This window comes from Neophocaena asiaeorientalis, unplaced genomic scaffold (genome assembly GCF_003031525.2).
Source record: "Neophocaena asiaeorientalis asiaeorientalis breed wild unplaced genomic scaffold, Neophocaena_asiaeorientalis_V1.1 scaffold182, whole genome shotgun sequence".
NCBI lineage: Eukaryota > Metazoa > Chordata > Mammalia > Artiodactyla > Phocoenidae > Neophocaena > Neophocaena asiaeorientalis.
Genome location: NW_020174648.1, coordinates 1,684,581 through 1,699,051, shown reverse-complemented (window position 1 = coordinate 1,699,051; position 14,471 = coordinate 1,684,581). Strand labels below are relative to the sequence as shown.

The following is a 14,471-nucleotide window of genomic DNA, read 5'->3' as shown; positions in this document are numbered from 1 at the left end:
GAAGGACACAGTTGAGAACAATTTTCAAAGCATTAAAGCATCCCATGACAAACGCTTCTGGCTAGCGCTTCTAGTTGTCCTAGGGGGTCAGTTCAAACTGCAATAATCCACAGTTCTATAGGCGCATTCTGCGAGTCTCTGGAAGAGGCACTAGACTCGTCAGTTCTGCGCTACCATGCAGGGCTCCTTTTCGGACAGGCAGCAAGTTGCCTCGGTCCCATTTCTGCAGAACATTGAATCGCTGGGGTAGAAATGGAAAGCAAGCTACTGTCGCGGGAATCAAGGTCTACTCGCGCAAAGCTTCCCGCTTAGTGGGCCAAGGCCAGCGTGGGTCTCTAGCCTGGGAACCCCGCGCACTCGGGGAGGGGCGGGGCGGCCGTGGGCGGTGGGCGGAGCCTGACGGCGGGCGGGAGCACCAATGAAAGCCTCAGCCGGCGCTGGCCGTGCGCATGACGCTGCGTAGCGGGCTGCGAGGCTGGGGGCGGAGGGGCTGGGGAGTCGGGCGCGTTACATTCGTTTGCTGTTGGGCTGGTGGCGTTGGCGGCCTGGGGCAGCCGGGAAGCGAGCGGCTAGGAGCCGACCTTCTTGCCAGCCGCGCTGTGACGGCTTCTCGGCTTTGCCCTCCTTGCTGAGGTCCCCGCTGCCAGGCTCCGGCCCCAGGTAATGCCCATGCTCCCCAGTCCCCTCCTCACTTCCTGCCAGGGTCCACCCGCCTCTGCCGGAGAAGAAGGGGAGAGAAGTGGCGGCTGCAACTCTGGCCCGGGGGCCTGGCCTTGTCCTGGGCTGAGGGGAGGGGGAGGCTCCGCGAGTCCTGGGCAGTTTGGGGGATGGGGCGGGCGGGAAAGTTACCTTCGGGCGCCGGTATGGCTGGCAGCCTTTTAAACCTTGGAGGTTTGTTTGGTGTCCCCCCCAAATCCTGTGACATCTCTCAAGCCAGTAGTAAAGAAAGTTATGAATTAGAATACATTTTATTCCTTAAAAAGCGAAACCAAAAACGCACTCAGAGTGTCAGCTTCTGACTGATTTTAGGGGAAAAAAGTGTGAAGGGATAGGTGGTACTTCAAGACATCGAAATCTGGATACCAAAACCTTCAATCAACTCATTTTATTTTGAAATATTAGGATGTGATTAAGTTTCTGTCATTCTTAAATGTTAATAGCCATGCAGTTTAAATGATATGTATGTTTAGAAGTTGTTTGTAAGCGAGAAACACCTATAAGCTCTCAGGTGGGTGCTGTTTAAACATTTTTTTCCAGAGTCCCTTGAATTCGAGTAGAATTCAACTCGAAGCATTCTTTTTTTTTTTCCCCTTGCTTTAAGTTGGGCGGTATTGATGTTAGGGAAGTTGTGTGTTGTTTAGGCATGAGGATGGATTTTGGAAGGAGCTCTGATGCATTCAAGACTATTCCTTTAAAAATGCACGTGTCTCATTGCATCATGTGCTGCGAACTCTCAAGATTTCACATTCTTAGGATAAAGATCAAAACACTGTTGCCACTCTTATCTCCAGTTCAGTTTGAGCTCTCTGGGCTCCAGCCACACCGGTTTTATTTTTGTTCTTCTAAGAAAGCCTCTTTCTCTTTACTATCTCCTGGTCTTTAGGGGTTTCCTTCACCTCTAATTGGCTCATTTCCTCTAATATCAGCCCTAATATCACTTTTTCAGGAAACCCATCCTGTGGGGAGTTAAACCCTCCTAGCGCTCTATTTTTCTTAGCTGCAGTTAATCATCAATTGTAATGAGCTGCGTTAGTTACTTAGATGCTTTGTTTCTTCTACTAGCATGTAAATTTCATGAAGGCTGGGCTAGTCCATCTTATTTAGGTCTTAGTTCGCAGTCTGGCCCAGCACCTGGCACAATGAGAGAATGAATGAGTTGGAGGACAGAGGAGGGAACTTCTTTTTTTTTTTTAATGATTGCTTTTATTTATTTTTGGCTGCACTGGGTCTTCGTTGCTGTGCGTGGGCTTTCCTTAGTTGGGTCGAGCGGGGGCTACTCTTCGTTGCGGTGTGCGGGCTTCTCATTGCGGTGGCTTCTCTTGTTGCGGAGCATGGGGTTTACGCACGCGGGCTTCAGTAGTTGTGGCACGCAGGCTCAGTAGTTGTGGCGCACGGGCTTAGTTGCTCCTCGGCATGTGGGATCTTCCCGAACCAGGGATCGAACCTGTGTCTCCCGCATTGGCAGGCGGATTCTTAACCACTGCACCACCAGGGAAGTCCCAAGGAGGGAACTTTTGAATGAAAAATATTAACTAGAGATTACCTGTTTCCTTTGGGAAGGAAAAGGAAAAAGTTTTTAACAAAGGCCAGTTAACAAAATTTATTTTTGGAATTTATCACATAGGATAAATGATTATAGTGACCATACAGGTGTAAATGAGAATTTGTGTTCTTTAGTTTTGCTAATTGATAAGCCAGTTCTTTGATATGTAAATATAGGGTTGTACTAGGGCAAACCTTTATTTGGAAAGAAGAAAGGGAACCTTTATGTTTTGAATTGTATCTGTAAAGTGTTTCTCTTTACCCCTACTGAACCTGGGAGTGATGTAACAAAGTCTTCTCCTAGAGTAGGTGTTCCTGTTCAATGTTTCTTCTTTTTTAAAAAATAGATTTAAATGTGCTTTTGAAAGCTTTATTAATAAAGGAACACTGCAGGCAGGCTAAAGTGAACACTTCTTTCCAACGTGATTCATTTTAGTGGTTCAATCCAATTCTTTTTGTTTCGCTTTCTTAAGGCAAGTTAGATACTACCACACTGAACGTTCCAAAACCAGTGAACTGGTTGGATTCTTAAGAAATAATTGTTCAGTGTGTTGTATTTTTAAAATAGCTAGTCAACTTTATGCCACTTTGGGTGTAAATGTTTCTGCTGCCACTTACTGTCATATGACTGAGTTTAGTAGTGTTTCCGAATCTTTTGCACCTTTTAAAATGGAAATTTTAAGTGAGGTATGTGATGCACTGACCCTGGCACCCAGCACTTTAAATGTTACTGACATGATAAACATGAGTGCCTATTTCCTTTATTGCTGCACCTCTTGTGAGACTAGTCTTATGATCATGATTTTCACTTCCTCAACTCATTTTACAACCCAGTTCAATGTTTCTTTCTCTCTCTTCCTGAAACTTCCTTCTTCCTGAAACTAATTATGCATGTAAATTGTAGCTACTAATGTCCCCAGATTGTGAAATATTCAGTGCCCCATGCTCTTTTTTTTTTTTCTTCCTGTATTTTTTTGGTCCTACCTGAATTTTCCATGGTATTGACCGTAGGTTACCTCTTGTATCTTCTAACTTGATTTGGAACATTGCTTGCTCCTGGTTCTCCTCTAATCTTTCCTAGGCCTTGTTTTTTTTCTTTACAGTTCTTTAATTGCCTTGTAATATTGGAAAATGTTAACCACTTCTAAAATGAGATAATAGTGGGAATTCCCTGGCGGTTCAGTGGTTAGGACTCTTTCACTGCTGTGGCCTGGGTTCAATCCCTGGTCAGGGAACTAAGATCCCTCAAGCCATGTGGCGTGGCCAAAAGAAAAAAGGGTTAATAGTATCTGCCACATAGATTGTTGTGAGGATTAAATGAGCCAAAGTAAGTACTAGGCAAATGTTAGCTTTGTTATTTCCTAAGTAATCTCTTTTCTTGACTTATGGCCTCTCCCTGAGACTTCCTTCCTGTGCTTGGCCTTAGCTGCTGCCTATACACCAATGAATCCCACATCTCTCTCTTTAGTCCAGATTTGTATATTCATTTGCCTGTTGGCGATAATCACTTGGCTGACTCACCGGTATATCATATTGAACTTATCTACTCATTTCTCTTCTCCTGTAGTTACTTAGCTTAATGGCACACCCGTAGGCTTAGTTGGGAAACTCGCTTGGGATCTGTATTTCCAACTGCCTTCTGGGTGTAGGCACCTGGATATCTCATAGATGCCTCAGCTTAATGTTTGTAAATTTATCCGATCTCTCTTATCTCTTCTTCATGAAATCATTTGTCCATTTAAGAAATACATGTCATTTGAGCCTTACTTTAGGCCCTTATCATTTGTGAGAGCTCATTGTTCTCCCTGTTATCCAGAAGGGCAAAATTTCCCCCTTTACCCCTCTTGAGTTCTCTTTTTTTCCCCCCCAGTATTTGCTTTTTTATTCTGATAAAATATACATATCATAAAATTCACCTTTTTAAAAACAATTTTATTTTGTACTGGAGTATAGTTGATTTAACCCCTCTTGAATTCTTGACACAAGGTAGATTAACAGGAGAAAAAAGAATCTTTGATTCGTGTGCATGGAGGTCTCAGAAACAAGACCTAAGAAGTGGCCAAAGTAGGCAGCTTTTATATGTTTTAGACCAACAATAAGTTAGAGGGGAATTGACAAGACAAAGAAGCTTAGGTTTGGGTGCTTAATTAGTAAGGAACTTAAGCAAAGTTTGGGCTTGGTTAGTAAATTAGCAAAGAAGTGGCAGGTGTTTCCTTATACAGGTCTCTGGGCCCTGAACTCCCCATCTCTGGTGATAAGGATGTCTTTCTACCTTCCATTACAGGGAGGGCACCTTTTACGTGGGAGATTTATTTCCTGTTTTCAGGGAGACAGAGAGGAGGGTCATAGTCTCCCCCTTGCAACCGCTGTTTCTTCAAAATAGTATGCCACTGAGGCATATTTTGGGGCAGCCCGCCCTGGGCCCCAGCACTGCCAATAGCACATCCTCCACATTGCTGCCTGAGTTCTTACTAAAAGACAAATATCAAGTCAGACAGATATAAGTCACCCTCTGTTTAAAAGCCTCTATCAACTCCTTGTTTTGTGTGTTAAGATCCAAACTCCTTAGAATTGCCCCTAAGGACCCTTGACCTTTTGTCCTTGCCCTTCCATTTACCCTGTGCTCCAGCCTTTTCCTTCTCTTCCTTTAAGATTTAACCTAGATTTTACCTACTTCTCGAAACCTTTCCTAATTGCCCCTAAGCTCTATTGGGCATCAGGCCTGTATTCCCTTCATGTACATATATCTAAATTACTGTTCTGTAATACTCCTATAATTATGTTTTTATATCTTTCTCTCAGTAGTTTTTCATTCCTTGAGGGCTCAGACTGTTTAATCATCTTTGTATCCCAGGGCCTGGCATGTAGTAGACGTCAATAAAATGTTTGAAATAATGGATGTCACCAAGGTCTGTACATGTTCATGTTTTCAGAGTGCTCTTCATCTGGTTCTGTTTTGATGCCTGGCAAACTTCTATGTCTTATCTGAACTCTGGCTCTAATTCACCTCCATGAGGACTTATGCAACTTCTCTAAGTGGTTGGTTATGCCTTTTCTTGACACCGTGTGTGCGTAAGTGTGTGAGAACAGTTAATGGGGTAGACCTCTGTATTATTTACAATACATCTAACATTGTAGAAAGAGGTGCTTAAAATACATGGATTTTCAGATAATTGACACGTACCTTTTAAGTGTCAAAACTTAAAAAAATTGTTTTTCAAGGCAAATTAAAATTTTTGTCTTTGCCTTCTATGTTTAAAGTACCATAGCCTTTTACAAGATGTGCCAGGGTCATTAAAGCATGAACTTCAGGGGAGTTCCATGGTAGTCTAGTGGTTAGGATTCCAGGCTTTCACTGCTTGGCCCAGGTTCAATCCCTGGTAGGGGAACTAATATCCTGCAAGCCGCGTGGCACGGCCCAAAAAACCAAAAACCGAAAAACAAAAAGCAGCATGAATTCAGCAGGTTTGCTTTTTTTTTTTTTTTCTTTTTGGCTGCGTCGGGTCTTAGTTGCAGCATGGGGGCTCTTTCATTGCCGTGCTCCGGCTTATCTCTAGTTGTGGCCCACGGGCTCCAGAGCGCATGGGCTCTGTAGTTGTGGTGGCGTGGGTTTAGTTGCTGCGTAGCATGTGGGATCTTAGTTCCCCAACCATGGATCGAACCCATGTCCCTTGCATTGGGGGGCAGATTCTTAACCACTGGACCACCAAGGAAGTCCCTGCAGGTCTGCTTTGATACAATAATGTGTTGGGGGACTCATAAGAAACATAAGCCCTTTAACCCTACGTGAAAAGACCTATGGTTGCTTTCTCTTTTTTGAAGTTGATTCCTACTTTTAAAGTTTTCTTTCTTTACAGTTGTCTATAATTATGCTTCTGGTTGTCACTACTTTTTTCTGTGTGAATTGGGGACAGGATTACCTACCTCACAGGGTTATTGTTAAGTTTAAAGGAGGTAATGTATACAAAGATCTTATCAGAAATTGTAGCCAGTGGTAAGTACACATTAAAAGGAACTTACCAGCAATTCTAATAATGTTTGTTCTAATTATTTGAATTGTTTCAGGAGAAAAATCTCTCAAGTTTGAGAGATTTAACAGGGAAGTAAAAGTCATGGCATTTGTTAGCAAACTGTTTCTCAAAGTCTGTTAGACAGCCTGAGTTTATAATTGGGTCCAGAATGGCAGATGCTGATGAAAAGTCTTAAGCTCTAGAACGGATCATTTTTATGTACGTCCATATAACTTAAACCCCAAACTGGGGTCTATGTTTATCTTTTAGTGTTAACAGGTAAAGTTAGAAATGAACATGAGTTCCAATTCTCATACTATCCTCTTGATGATTGTTGCATGAACATGTGAAGGGAAGTTGTTTTATTTCCTTACTGTGTATGAAAATGCTTGATAACCATTCATTCATGTATTAAGTACAGACTGTTCCAGGCAAAGTTCTAGATAGTTGGATAAAATGGTGAACAAGTCAAAATTCTGCTTTTCATGGGGATTAGTCTTGTGGGGTAGACAATTACAACTATAATGTATTGGGAAATAAGTGCACTGAAGAAAAATAAAGCAGGGTAAGGGATAAGACTAACAGGGTGTGAGAGTGTTTATTTTAGTTGGAGTAGATAGGGGAATCCCTGGGGAGGGGACATTTGAGATCTTGAATGAAGTGAGGGGGAAATCCTTGAGGGAGGGTGTCTGGGGGAGATAATCCAGATAGAGGAAATAGCGGACACCTTTAAGTGGGAGTGAACTTGGCTTGACCAAGAAACAGCAGAAGGCCAAAGTAATGAGAATGAGCAATGAGAATTGTAGTCGGAAGTGGAGGGTCGGGAGGTGGATGGCAGATCATGGAGGAGTTACTAGACAATGGTGAGGGCTTGGAACAGAATTCAGTGCCTGAAGGATTTTGAGCCAGGGGAATGACCTGCTCAGATTTACCTTTTAAAAGGGTACTCTGGGGCTTCTCTGGTGGCGCAGTGGTTGAGAGTCCGCCTGCCGATGCAGGGGACGCGGGTTCGTGACCCGGTCCGGGGGATTAAAAAAAAAAAAAAAAAAAAAATAAAAGGGTACTCTGGGCCCTGTGTGACCAGAAGGGAGAAGATGAGGCGAGACCAGTTAGGCTACTACAGTGAGAGGTGGCGGTGGCTTAGACTGTGGTGAAGGTGATGGATGTGGTGAAAAGTTTAGAATGTGATATATATTTTGAAGACAGAGTAAAATGGACTTGCTGTTGGATTGATTAAGGGAAAGTAGAGAATCAAGGATAACTTTGGGTTTTTTGTTTTTAATCTGGGCAAAGACTGACTGCTAGTTCCATTAACGGAATTAGGAAAGACAGAAGAATGGAATTGGAGGGAACATCAGTAGTTCAGTTTTGGTCATGTTAAAGTTTGAGATGCCTGTAAGACATCTACTTACATAAAGGTGTCCGGTGGGCCTTTGGATAGGAGTCTGGAGCTCAGGGAAGTCTGGACCTGCTGAGGAAAGGAGGGTATCACAGTAAGTGCACTGGTGGTGATCAGAGCGTTAGACACTAGAAATGAAAATTATGGACATGGTGCAGTTGTTGGTAACAGTAAGTTCTAGGGGAAGATGTGACTGGGACATAAGAACAGCTTTTTGGAGAAAGGAAGAAGTCAAGGAGCTTGGAGGCCAGGAGCTTGGATCTAGTACATAAATGTTGAAGTGAAAGAAGTGTGGAAGAATTGGTGGAAGGGAGAAAGGGGGAGTGAGTGAGGTGTTCACATCCTCAGTAAAGGAGGGGAGTGATCAGGAAGACAGAACATACAACAAAGAGAAGTATCAGGTGTAATAATCTGGCTGAGGTATTTAAGGAAGGGAACGAGGAACGGCGACCTGGAAGTAAGAGGAAACGAGGAGGATAACTTCCCCTCCTGTGTTAATAGGAGGGCAAGAAAAAACTATGGTACACCTCACATATAAGGGCAGTGATCCACGTCAGCACCTAGAAACCACTTAGAATTAATTACAGTTTGAATTTTTGACTTTGCAACAGCTAAAGTAGTCTGGCTAGCTAGTGTCTAGATTGGTAAGGGGGTGGATTCATAGTCCTGAATGAGTGGTCAGAACGTTCAGCTCTCCTTCATCTCACCTGGATGATTGCAGGAGTCTGCTAGGAGGATGATTGCCAGGGTGTCCCTTTCTTACGCTCTTGCCCTCCTTGTGGTCTGCTCTCCACACAGAGGCCAAAGTGATCCATTTGTGTAGAGAAGGAACAGTTGAACTGAGCATTTCTGTAATTTCCCTCCATTTTCTGCCACAACAGCCATGTACTGTTACTGACATGCATGGCAGGAGGAGCTCAATTCAGACATCATCTCATAATCTTATGATTTACATGATATGAGGATTTGGTTAAAATTGAGGTGAGGCATAAGTAATAGTTATCCTTCCTAACATCTGTATGTGTGACAATAACAAAATTTGTTAAGCTTTCTTAGAAGCCACGTGGTGTTTGAGCTGCATTTGAGAAAGTGTATAATTATGGAACTTTATTTACCCTCATCTAGCACATATTAAGAGCAAACACAAGTAGAATTTGAGGGATGATATGACTTTGTGTCATTTAGCGTACAGGGCATAGAAATGTAGGGATCAGGTTCACTTAATTTTTTAAGCTAGGTTGTTAATAGAATATTGGCACTCTAGTGTGTATTATCTTTGTGTGTGTGTGTGTGCAGTAGTATTTTAAACTTTCTAGATGAAGAAACATTGAGAGGTTGGAGGATTTACCTGAGGATGCAATATGATGGAGCAGAGATGTTAACTTACCTCTTGGTGTTGTGATACCAAATCTTGTGCTTTCCCCATTGTGTTATGGTTCTCTCTTCCTGCTAACGGAGGAAATTGAGGCCAAATACCATAGACTATGACATAAAGCTTTTTATGAAGAGTTAGTGTTTTCTTCTTTGGCTCACTTCTAAAATGTTGATGGATCTATGGCAGTGTAATTGTGCAAGCTCAGGACCTGTGCTTTAGCTTTTTTTTTTTTTTTTTTTTTTTGCGGTACGCGGGCCTCTCACTGTTGTGGCCTCTCCCGTTGCGGAGCACAGGCTCCGGACGCGCAGGCTCAGCGGCCATGGCTCACGGGCCCAGCCGCTCCGCGGCACGTGGGATCTTCCCGGACCGGGGCACGAACCCGTGTCGCCTGCATCGGCAGGCGGACTCTCAACCACTGCGCCACCAGGGAAGCCCTTTTTTCACCTTCTAATCAGCAAGAGAGAACTGATTTCTCACTGAGTTGATACAGTCTCAGCCAAAAGCAAAGTAACATTATTTTAGTTAGCCTGTATTGCTTGCTTTATGTGATAAATGTATAATTGTTTATTTCAGTTACTGAAATATTCAAAGTAGGTTTTGCATACCCTTAGTCTAGGGGGCCCCCGCACCCCCAATTAAGAGCGATTGTTGTAGGTCTTGTTGTTGAGTAGAAGGTATAAAGCTGTTAACAGTGAAGATGATGCTCATCGGCATTCTGCCAGCACACATTTTCCTCTGAGTTTAGAGAACTTATTACTCAGAATAATTGGTTGTGGTATTAACTGGTACATCACTTTCTGTACTAATATATACCTATCATATTCCAGATACGCCCCACTAGATTTTAGAAATTCAAAGAGAAGATACCATTTAGTCCCTGTTGTTAAGAAGCTTATGCTGAGTGTAAGAGGCAGATAGTATTGCTCACTGAGTATCTTAGTGTGACAGGATGTACTGGGTGCAGTTGGACCACAGAGGATGGTGAGGTGAGAGATGGTGGTCAAAGAAACCTTAGCAGAGGAGGTGAGTCAAGGCCATCTGGTGATTACAGTGTAGGCTGTGGAATCCAGTAGTTCTGGTTTTGAATCCCTGTTCTGCAGTTGGAGAATTATAGGATTTGGAGCAAATTAAATCACCTCCCTAACCTGTATTTTTCTCACTTGTAAAATGAGCTAATGCCTACCTCTGAAATTGTAAAGGTTGAATAAGAAAATTTAAAGGATTTAGCAGCACAGTGCCTGGTAGGGACAAAACAGCTGCTCATTAAGTCAAAACTGTTGTTATTACTGCTGCTGCTGGGACTGTTACTTTGAATGGTGAGTAAGATTCGCTAGAAAGGGCAGAGGAGAAACAGCTTTCTAGAGACAGGAAAGAGTGTATGGGAAGACATGGTGACCAAAGACAATATTGGGGGAATAACGTAGTAGTGCCTACTTTAAAGATTCTGTAGAGATTAAAATAATCATACACGTAAAGCACATAAGCGCTCAGAAGTAGAGTCCCTATTTTTAATTCCACACTCTTAACTCCTGTATAATTCCTTTTCGAAACATCTTTGTTCTTTTTGCATCTTTTATTTTTCTGTTTTTGTCCCTGATGTCTACTTCTTGTTGTCTTACTTGAGGGCATCCCTCAGAGTTTAGTTGTCAGTTCTCACTTCTCTAATCTTTTCTGTTGGAGAATTAGATGTTCTTCTGGCTTCCTCTGTCACTGTTACACAAATGATTTTAAAATTTACCGGTTGCCCTGACCTCTTTCCTAGGTTCCTCTTTTTAATTGGATCTTATTGGTCTCCTAAAATTTCTACTTGATATATTCATTTACTGTTCCATAATTCTGTTTCATTTGATTTCGGAAAACAATAGAAGGAAACTGATCTAGATTTGTCAGATTTTTACTTTGCCAAGCAGTGATATTTAAGAAGACAATCAAGCTCACCGTGTACTCCATTGTATACAGAAAAGGACATTTAAACATAACCATTTAAAAAGACCATAATCTTAGAATTTTAAAAGTAATGTAGTGAGTACTTCATTATGTTTTGCTTTCAGACTGCTGAAAACTTCTACAGAGTAAAACACTGCTTTGGAGTAAACCTTGTATTGTCCCGATATTGATCTGCCTAAAATTTGATTTTGATCATATTTTTCAGGACTTTAAAATGTCTCACTACTACCTAACTGAAAAAACTCCTAATTTTTAGGCCTTTACAGTTTGACCCCAGTTCTTTTTTTCAAGTCTTTTTCCCTCACCACTTTTCTGTTACCAACTTAAAAAAAAAAAAAAAAAAAATCCAAATAGTGGGTGGTGTTTGTAGTTTGGATCTGACCCAGGTTCAAATCTGACCCTGCCATTAGCTTTGTGGACTTGGGCAAGTTACTGTAATGAGAAGAAGCAAACAGCCCTTGGTGTCCTGGAGCTGCCCTGGTACAGTCAGCTAGGCCGTGGTGTTGCTGTGACCTAGCCTGGAACTTGAGAGCTAGTCCTTCTGGGTGTTCTGTTGAACACAGACGGTTTCACTGAACATCAACATCACACAAAGCCATTCTTTGAATATGATGGGTCAAGACCAGCAAAAGACCATGTTATAATCATGTCTTAACACAGGTAAAGACATGCATGTTGCCCAAGTCACAAAATATCCAACATTCCCCTCTCCAGGCTACTGGGAATGATTGTTGATGCTTTACCAATTACAGCTCTAGCCTCCCTCTGGTCTGCCTCCCTACAGAGATTTGTTGGTATACCCAATCATCACATTGTCCTCGCTTTCGGCCAGCACTCAAGCCAGAGTGAACCCCTGCCTCTTTGGGCTCTCCCCCAAAATCACGTAGTCAAATCCAAATCCTAAATAAATCCTTTCCAATATTCTCTTACCAAGATGCCCCACAGTTTCCCATGATGTGCTTGTTCAAACTCAGCTTGTTCATCCATTGGTATGCTCCTGGTGTGTGGGTGGAAGGCATTGGCAGTAACTACCTGGAACCTTATTTTTCCTCATATAGGAACCAGGAGTAATAACAAGTTTTCTGCAGAGTTTTGAAGATTAGATGAGAAAACTTAAAGCACCTAGCAGAGTCCTGGTAGTTAGTAATTACTCGACGAAAGCTTGTTTCTTGTCCTCTGGTGAAGTAGTCTGATCAGTCATGGTCCCCTGAACAGGGCTTACAAGGACCTTGTTTTCATCCTTTCTCACCCATGAAGTGCTCCATTCTCGTCCTTCAAGACTCAGGTCACATACCTTCTGTTCTGTGAAACCTTTGCACCTCTTAATGATCTCTTCTGTCTCTGCACTTCAGGTATGTATTGTTTTTACTATTAACTTGACTATTGATTGTGCTCTACCTTGTGGCATCTTTGTACTTAACTTTTATTTAATTCTTAATTTTTCATGTACTTACGCCTTGTTTGTTCAACTACATTTTCTTTAAGAATGGGGGCTGTGTTTTGAAACCAGCCAATTACTTTATAAAGACCAATTTCTTCGTATTTGTTATAGTATCTGGTACTCGGAAAATGCTTAAATGTGATTAAAGTAAAACAAAAGGAAGAGAATATATCATTTGTTGCCTCCCCTAAAAATATGGTGATATTGTGAAATTTGCCTAAGCCGGATACTTAAAGCTTTTTATATCTTCTTTCCTAGACAACACGATGTTGGGCGAAGAGAAGATGTCTGTAAGAAAACGGCTGTCGAAGTCCAGTAAACATGCTGAGGAAAAGGAAGAAGGCCAGAGAGACTGTACAGAGGAGTGCCAAGAGACACCTAGTAACGGTGAGGCTTTTACTGTTTCTGAGGTGAATTAATGAAATAGGCAACAAATTCAGTGTTCTAGAGCAAGGATTGCCATCTCTTTAGCTCTCTTATAAATGGATATGTTGGTAGGCACTGTAAAGTGCAGGGGAGAAAAATAAATTGATGAAAAGAATAGAAAGGAACAAATTGGTTTAGTTGCCAGTCACAGCTGCTTTAGATACTGCTGGTGACACTGGTGTGTAAGTTGCTGCACCTCTCATAGAGGTGAGCTTTATTGATGTAAGTGGAGTTTGCAATGTATGCTTTAATTTAGTTTTATATATCTGGTAACGAAGAAACTAGAAAGTAAGCCCTTTTAAATTAACTCATTGAACATTTTTGGGGTATCTACTGTGTTTTAGACATCATTCATTCATTTATTCATTCCTTCAACTACCTAACCTCTCGATAATTATTGGTGTCCTGCTAGGTGTTGGGGCTACAGCAGTGATTGATACAGATGTGTTTGCCCTCATGGAGCTCCAAGTTAAGTGAATGAGAACCCCTCTCCTGCCGTTAGCATAATTAGATTGTTATAAATAAGTGCTACTAATTACTCTTTTAATAGGTGTAATGAGCATAATGAGAGTAATTAGCAGGGTACCTAACTTAGTTAGTTCAATACTAGGTTATAAATCTTGGGGGAATTTTGTTAGTTCTCATGTCCAAGTTTGCTTAACATGAATACAAAGAAGACTATGACACAATACTTGTTAAGGTCAAGATTTGTGCTTAAGATTGATAGACCTGTAAACACAACTTCAACTGATGTCATCTGTTGAATCAGGCTATTTATTTTTGTGGTGACATTTGTATAGGTTTGATTTCAATGAAGATTTGAAATTTGAGGCTTGTTTGGTTAACAAATAGGTGTGGAACTTTCTGAGACAGGTTGTCTTTGGCATCCTGAGACTTCTTTCATAAAGAAAAGCTTTTGCTTTTCCTACTTAAATTTAATTGTAAATTAAATACAGCAGCTGGATCCAGGAATATAAATGTTGCTGCTTAAGTTTGCATAATGTAGTTTATTGATTGTTGGACTCTTAATTAGCTATTTATGAAATATTTATATTGTCATATGGACTAGTTTTAGTGTGATATAAAATGTGAAATTTGTGCAAAAGGATAAGCCAACATTGGGTAGAAAATTTCCCCTTCCTTGATTTAGGGACTGGGTGCTAATTCACATTTTTTTATTGAAACTTTCTGTTACCAGTATGATTTTCTCACTATGTCCCATTTTTTAAAGAAAAGCTTTTAGACTATTCTAAGTTCTACATGTTTTCAGTACTCCTTATAGCCTCAGTTCATTAAGTTTTAATCATTCCAGGTTTTAATGCAGATAATAAAAATTGAATTGTTTAGCCTAAAACAAGAAGTCTGACCTCCTCCTTGGTTTAATGTAACTAACGCTGATCTGAAAATTGCATGTGTTTCTCCACTTACTTTAACATTGGTTCACTTTGGGGGAGTAAGCAGATGGGTAAAATGTGACCTTTGAGTAGTGAAGGGCTTAAAGGACACCACGCCATGCCAGTCATCATGGCCTACCAGCCAGGCCCAGGGGCATCTGCACCACCTGGGGCCTGTTAGAAATGCCCCACCTCACACTTAATTGAACAAAAATTT

The 14,471-nt window shown here is 41.5% G+C and overlaps 1 protein-coding gene across 3 annotated transcripts in view; it reads left to right on the top strand.

Annotated features, from left to right (window-relative positions):
* The first annotated feature begins 447 nt into the window (after positions 1-447).
* Positions 448-14,471, top strand: part of SOAT1 (sterol O-acyltransferase 1) — a 56,526-nt gene continuing 42,502 nt past the window's right edge. The window contains exons 1-3 of one of the 3 annotated variants that reach the window (XM_024758792.1): positions 476-660; positions 12,251-12,345; positions 12,693-12,821. In XM_024758792.1, coding sequence (XP_024614560.1) covers positions 12,701-12,821 — 121 coding nt within the window. In that variant the 5' untranslated portion in view covers positions 476-660; positions 12,251-12,345; positions 12,693-12,700. Of the gene's footprint in view, positions 661-12,208; positions 12,346-12,692; positions 12,822-14,471 lie in introns of all 3 variants that reach the window. The other 2 variants (XM_024758791.1, XM_024758790.1) reach the window with 2 other exon arrangements.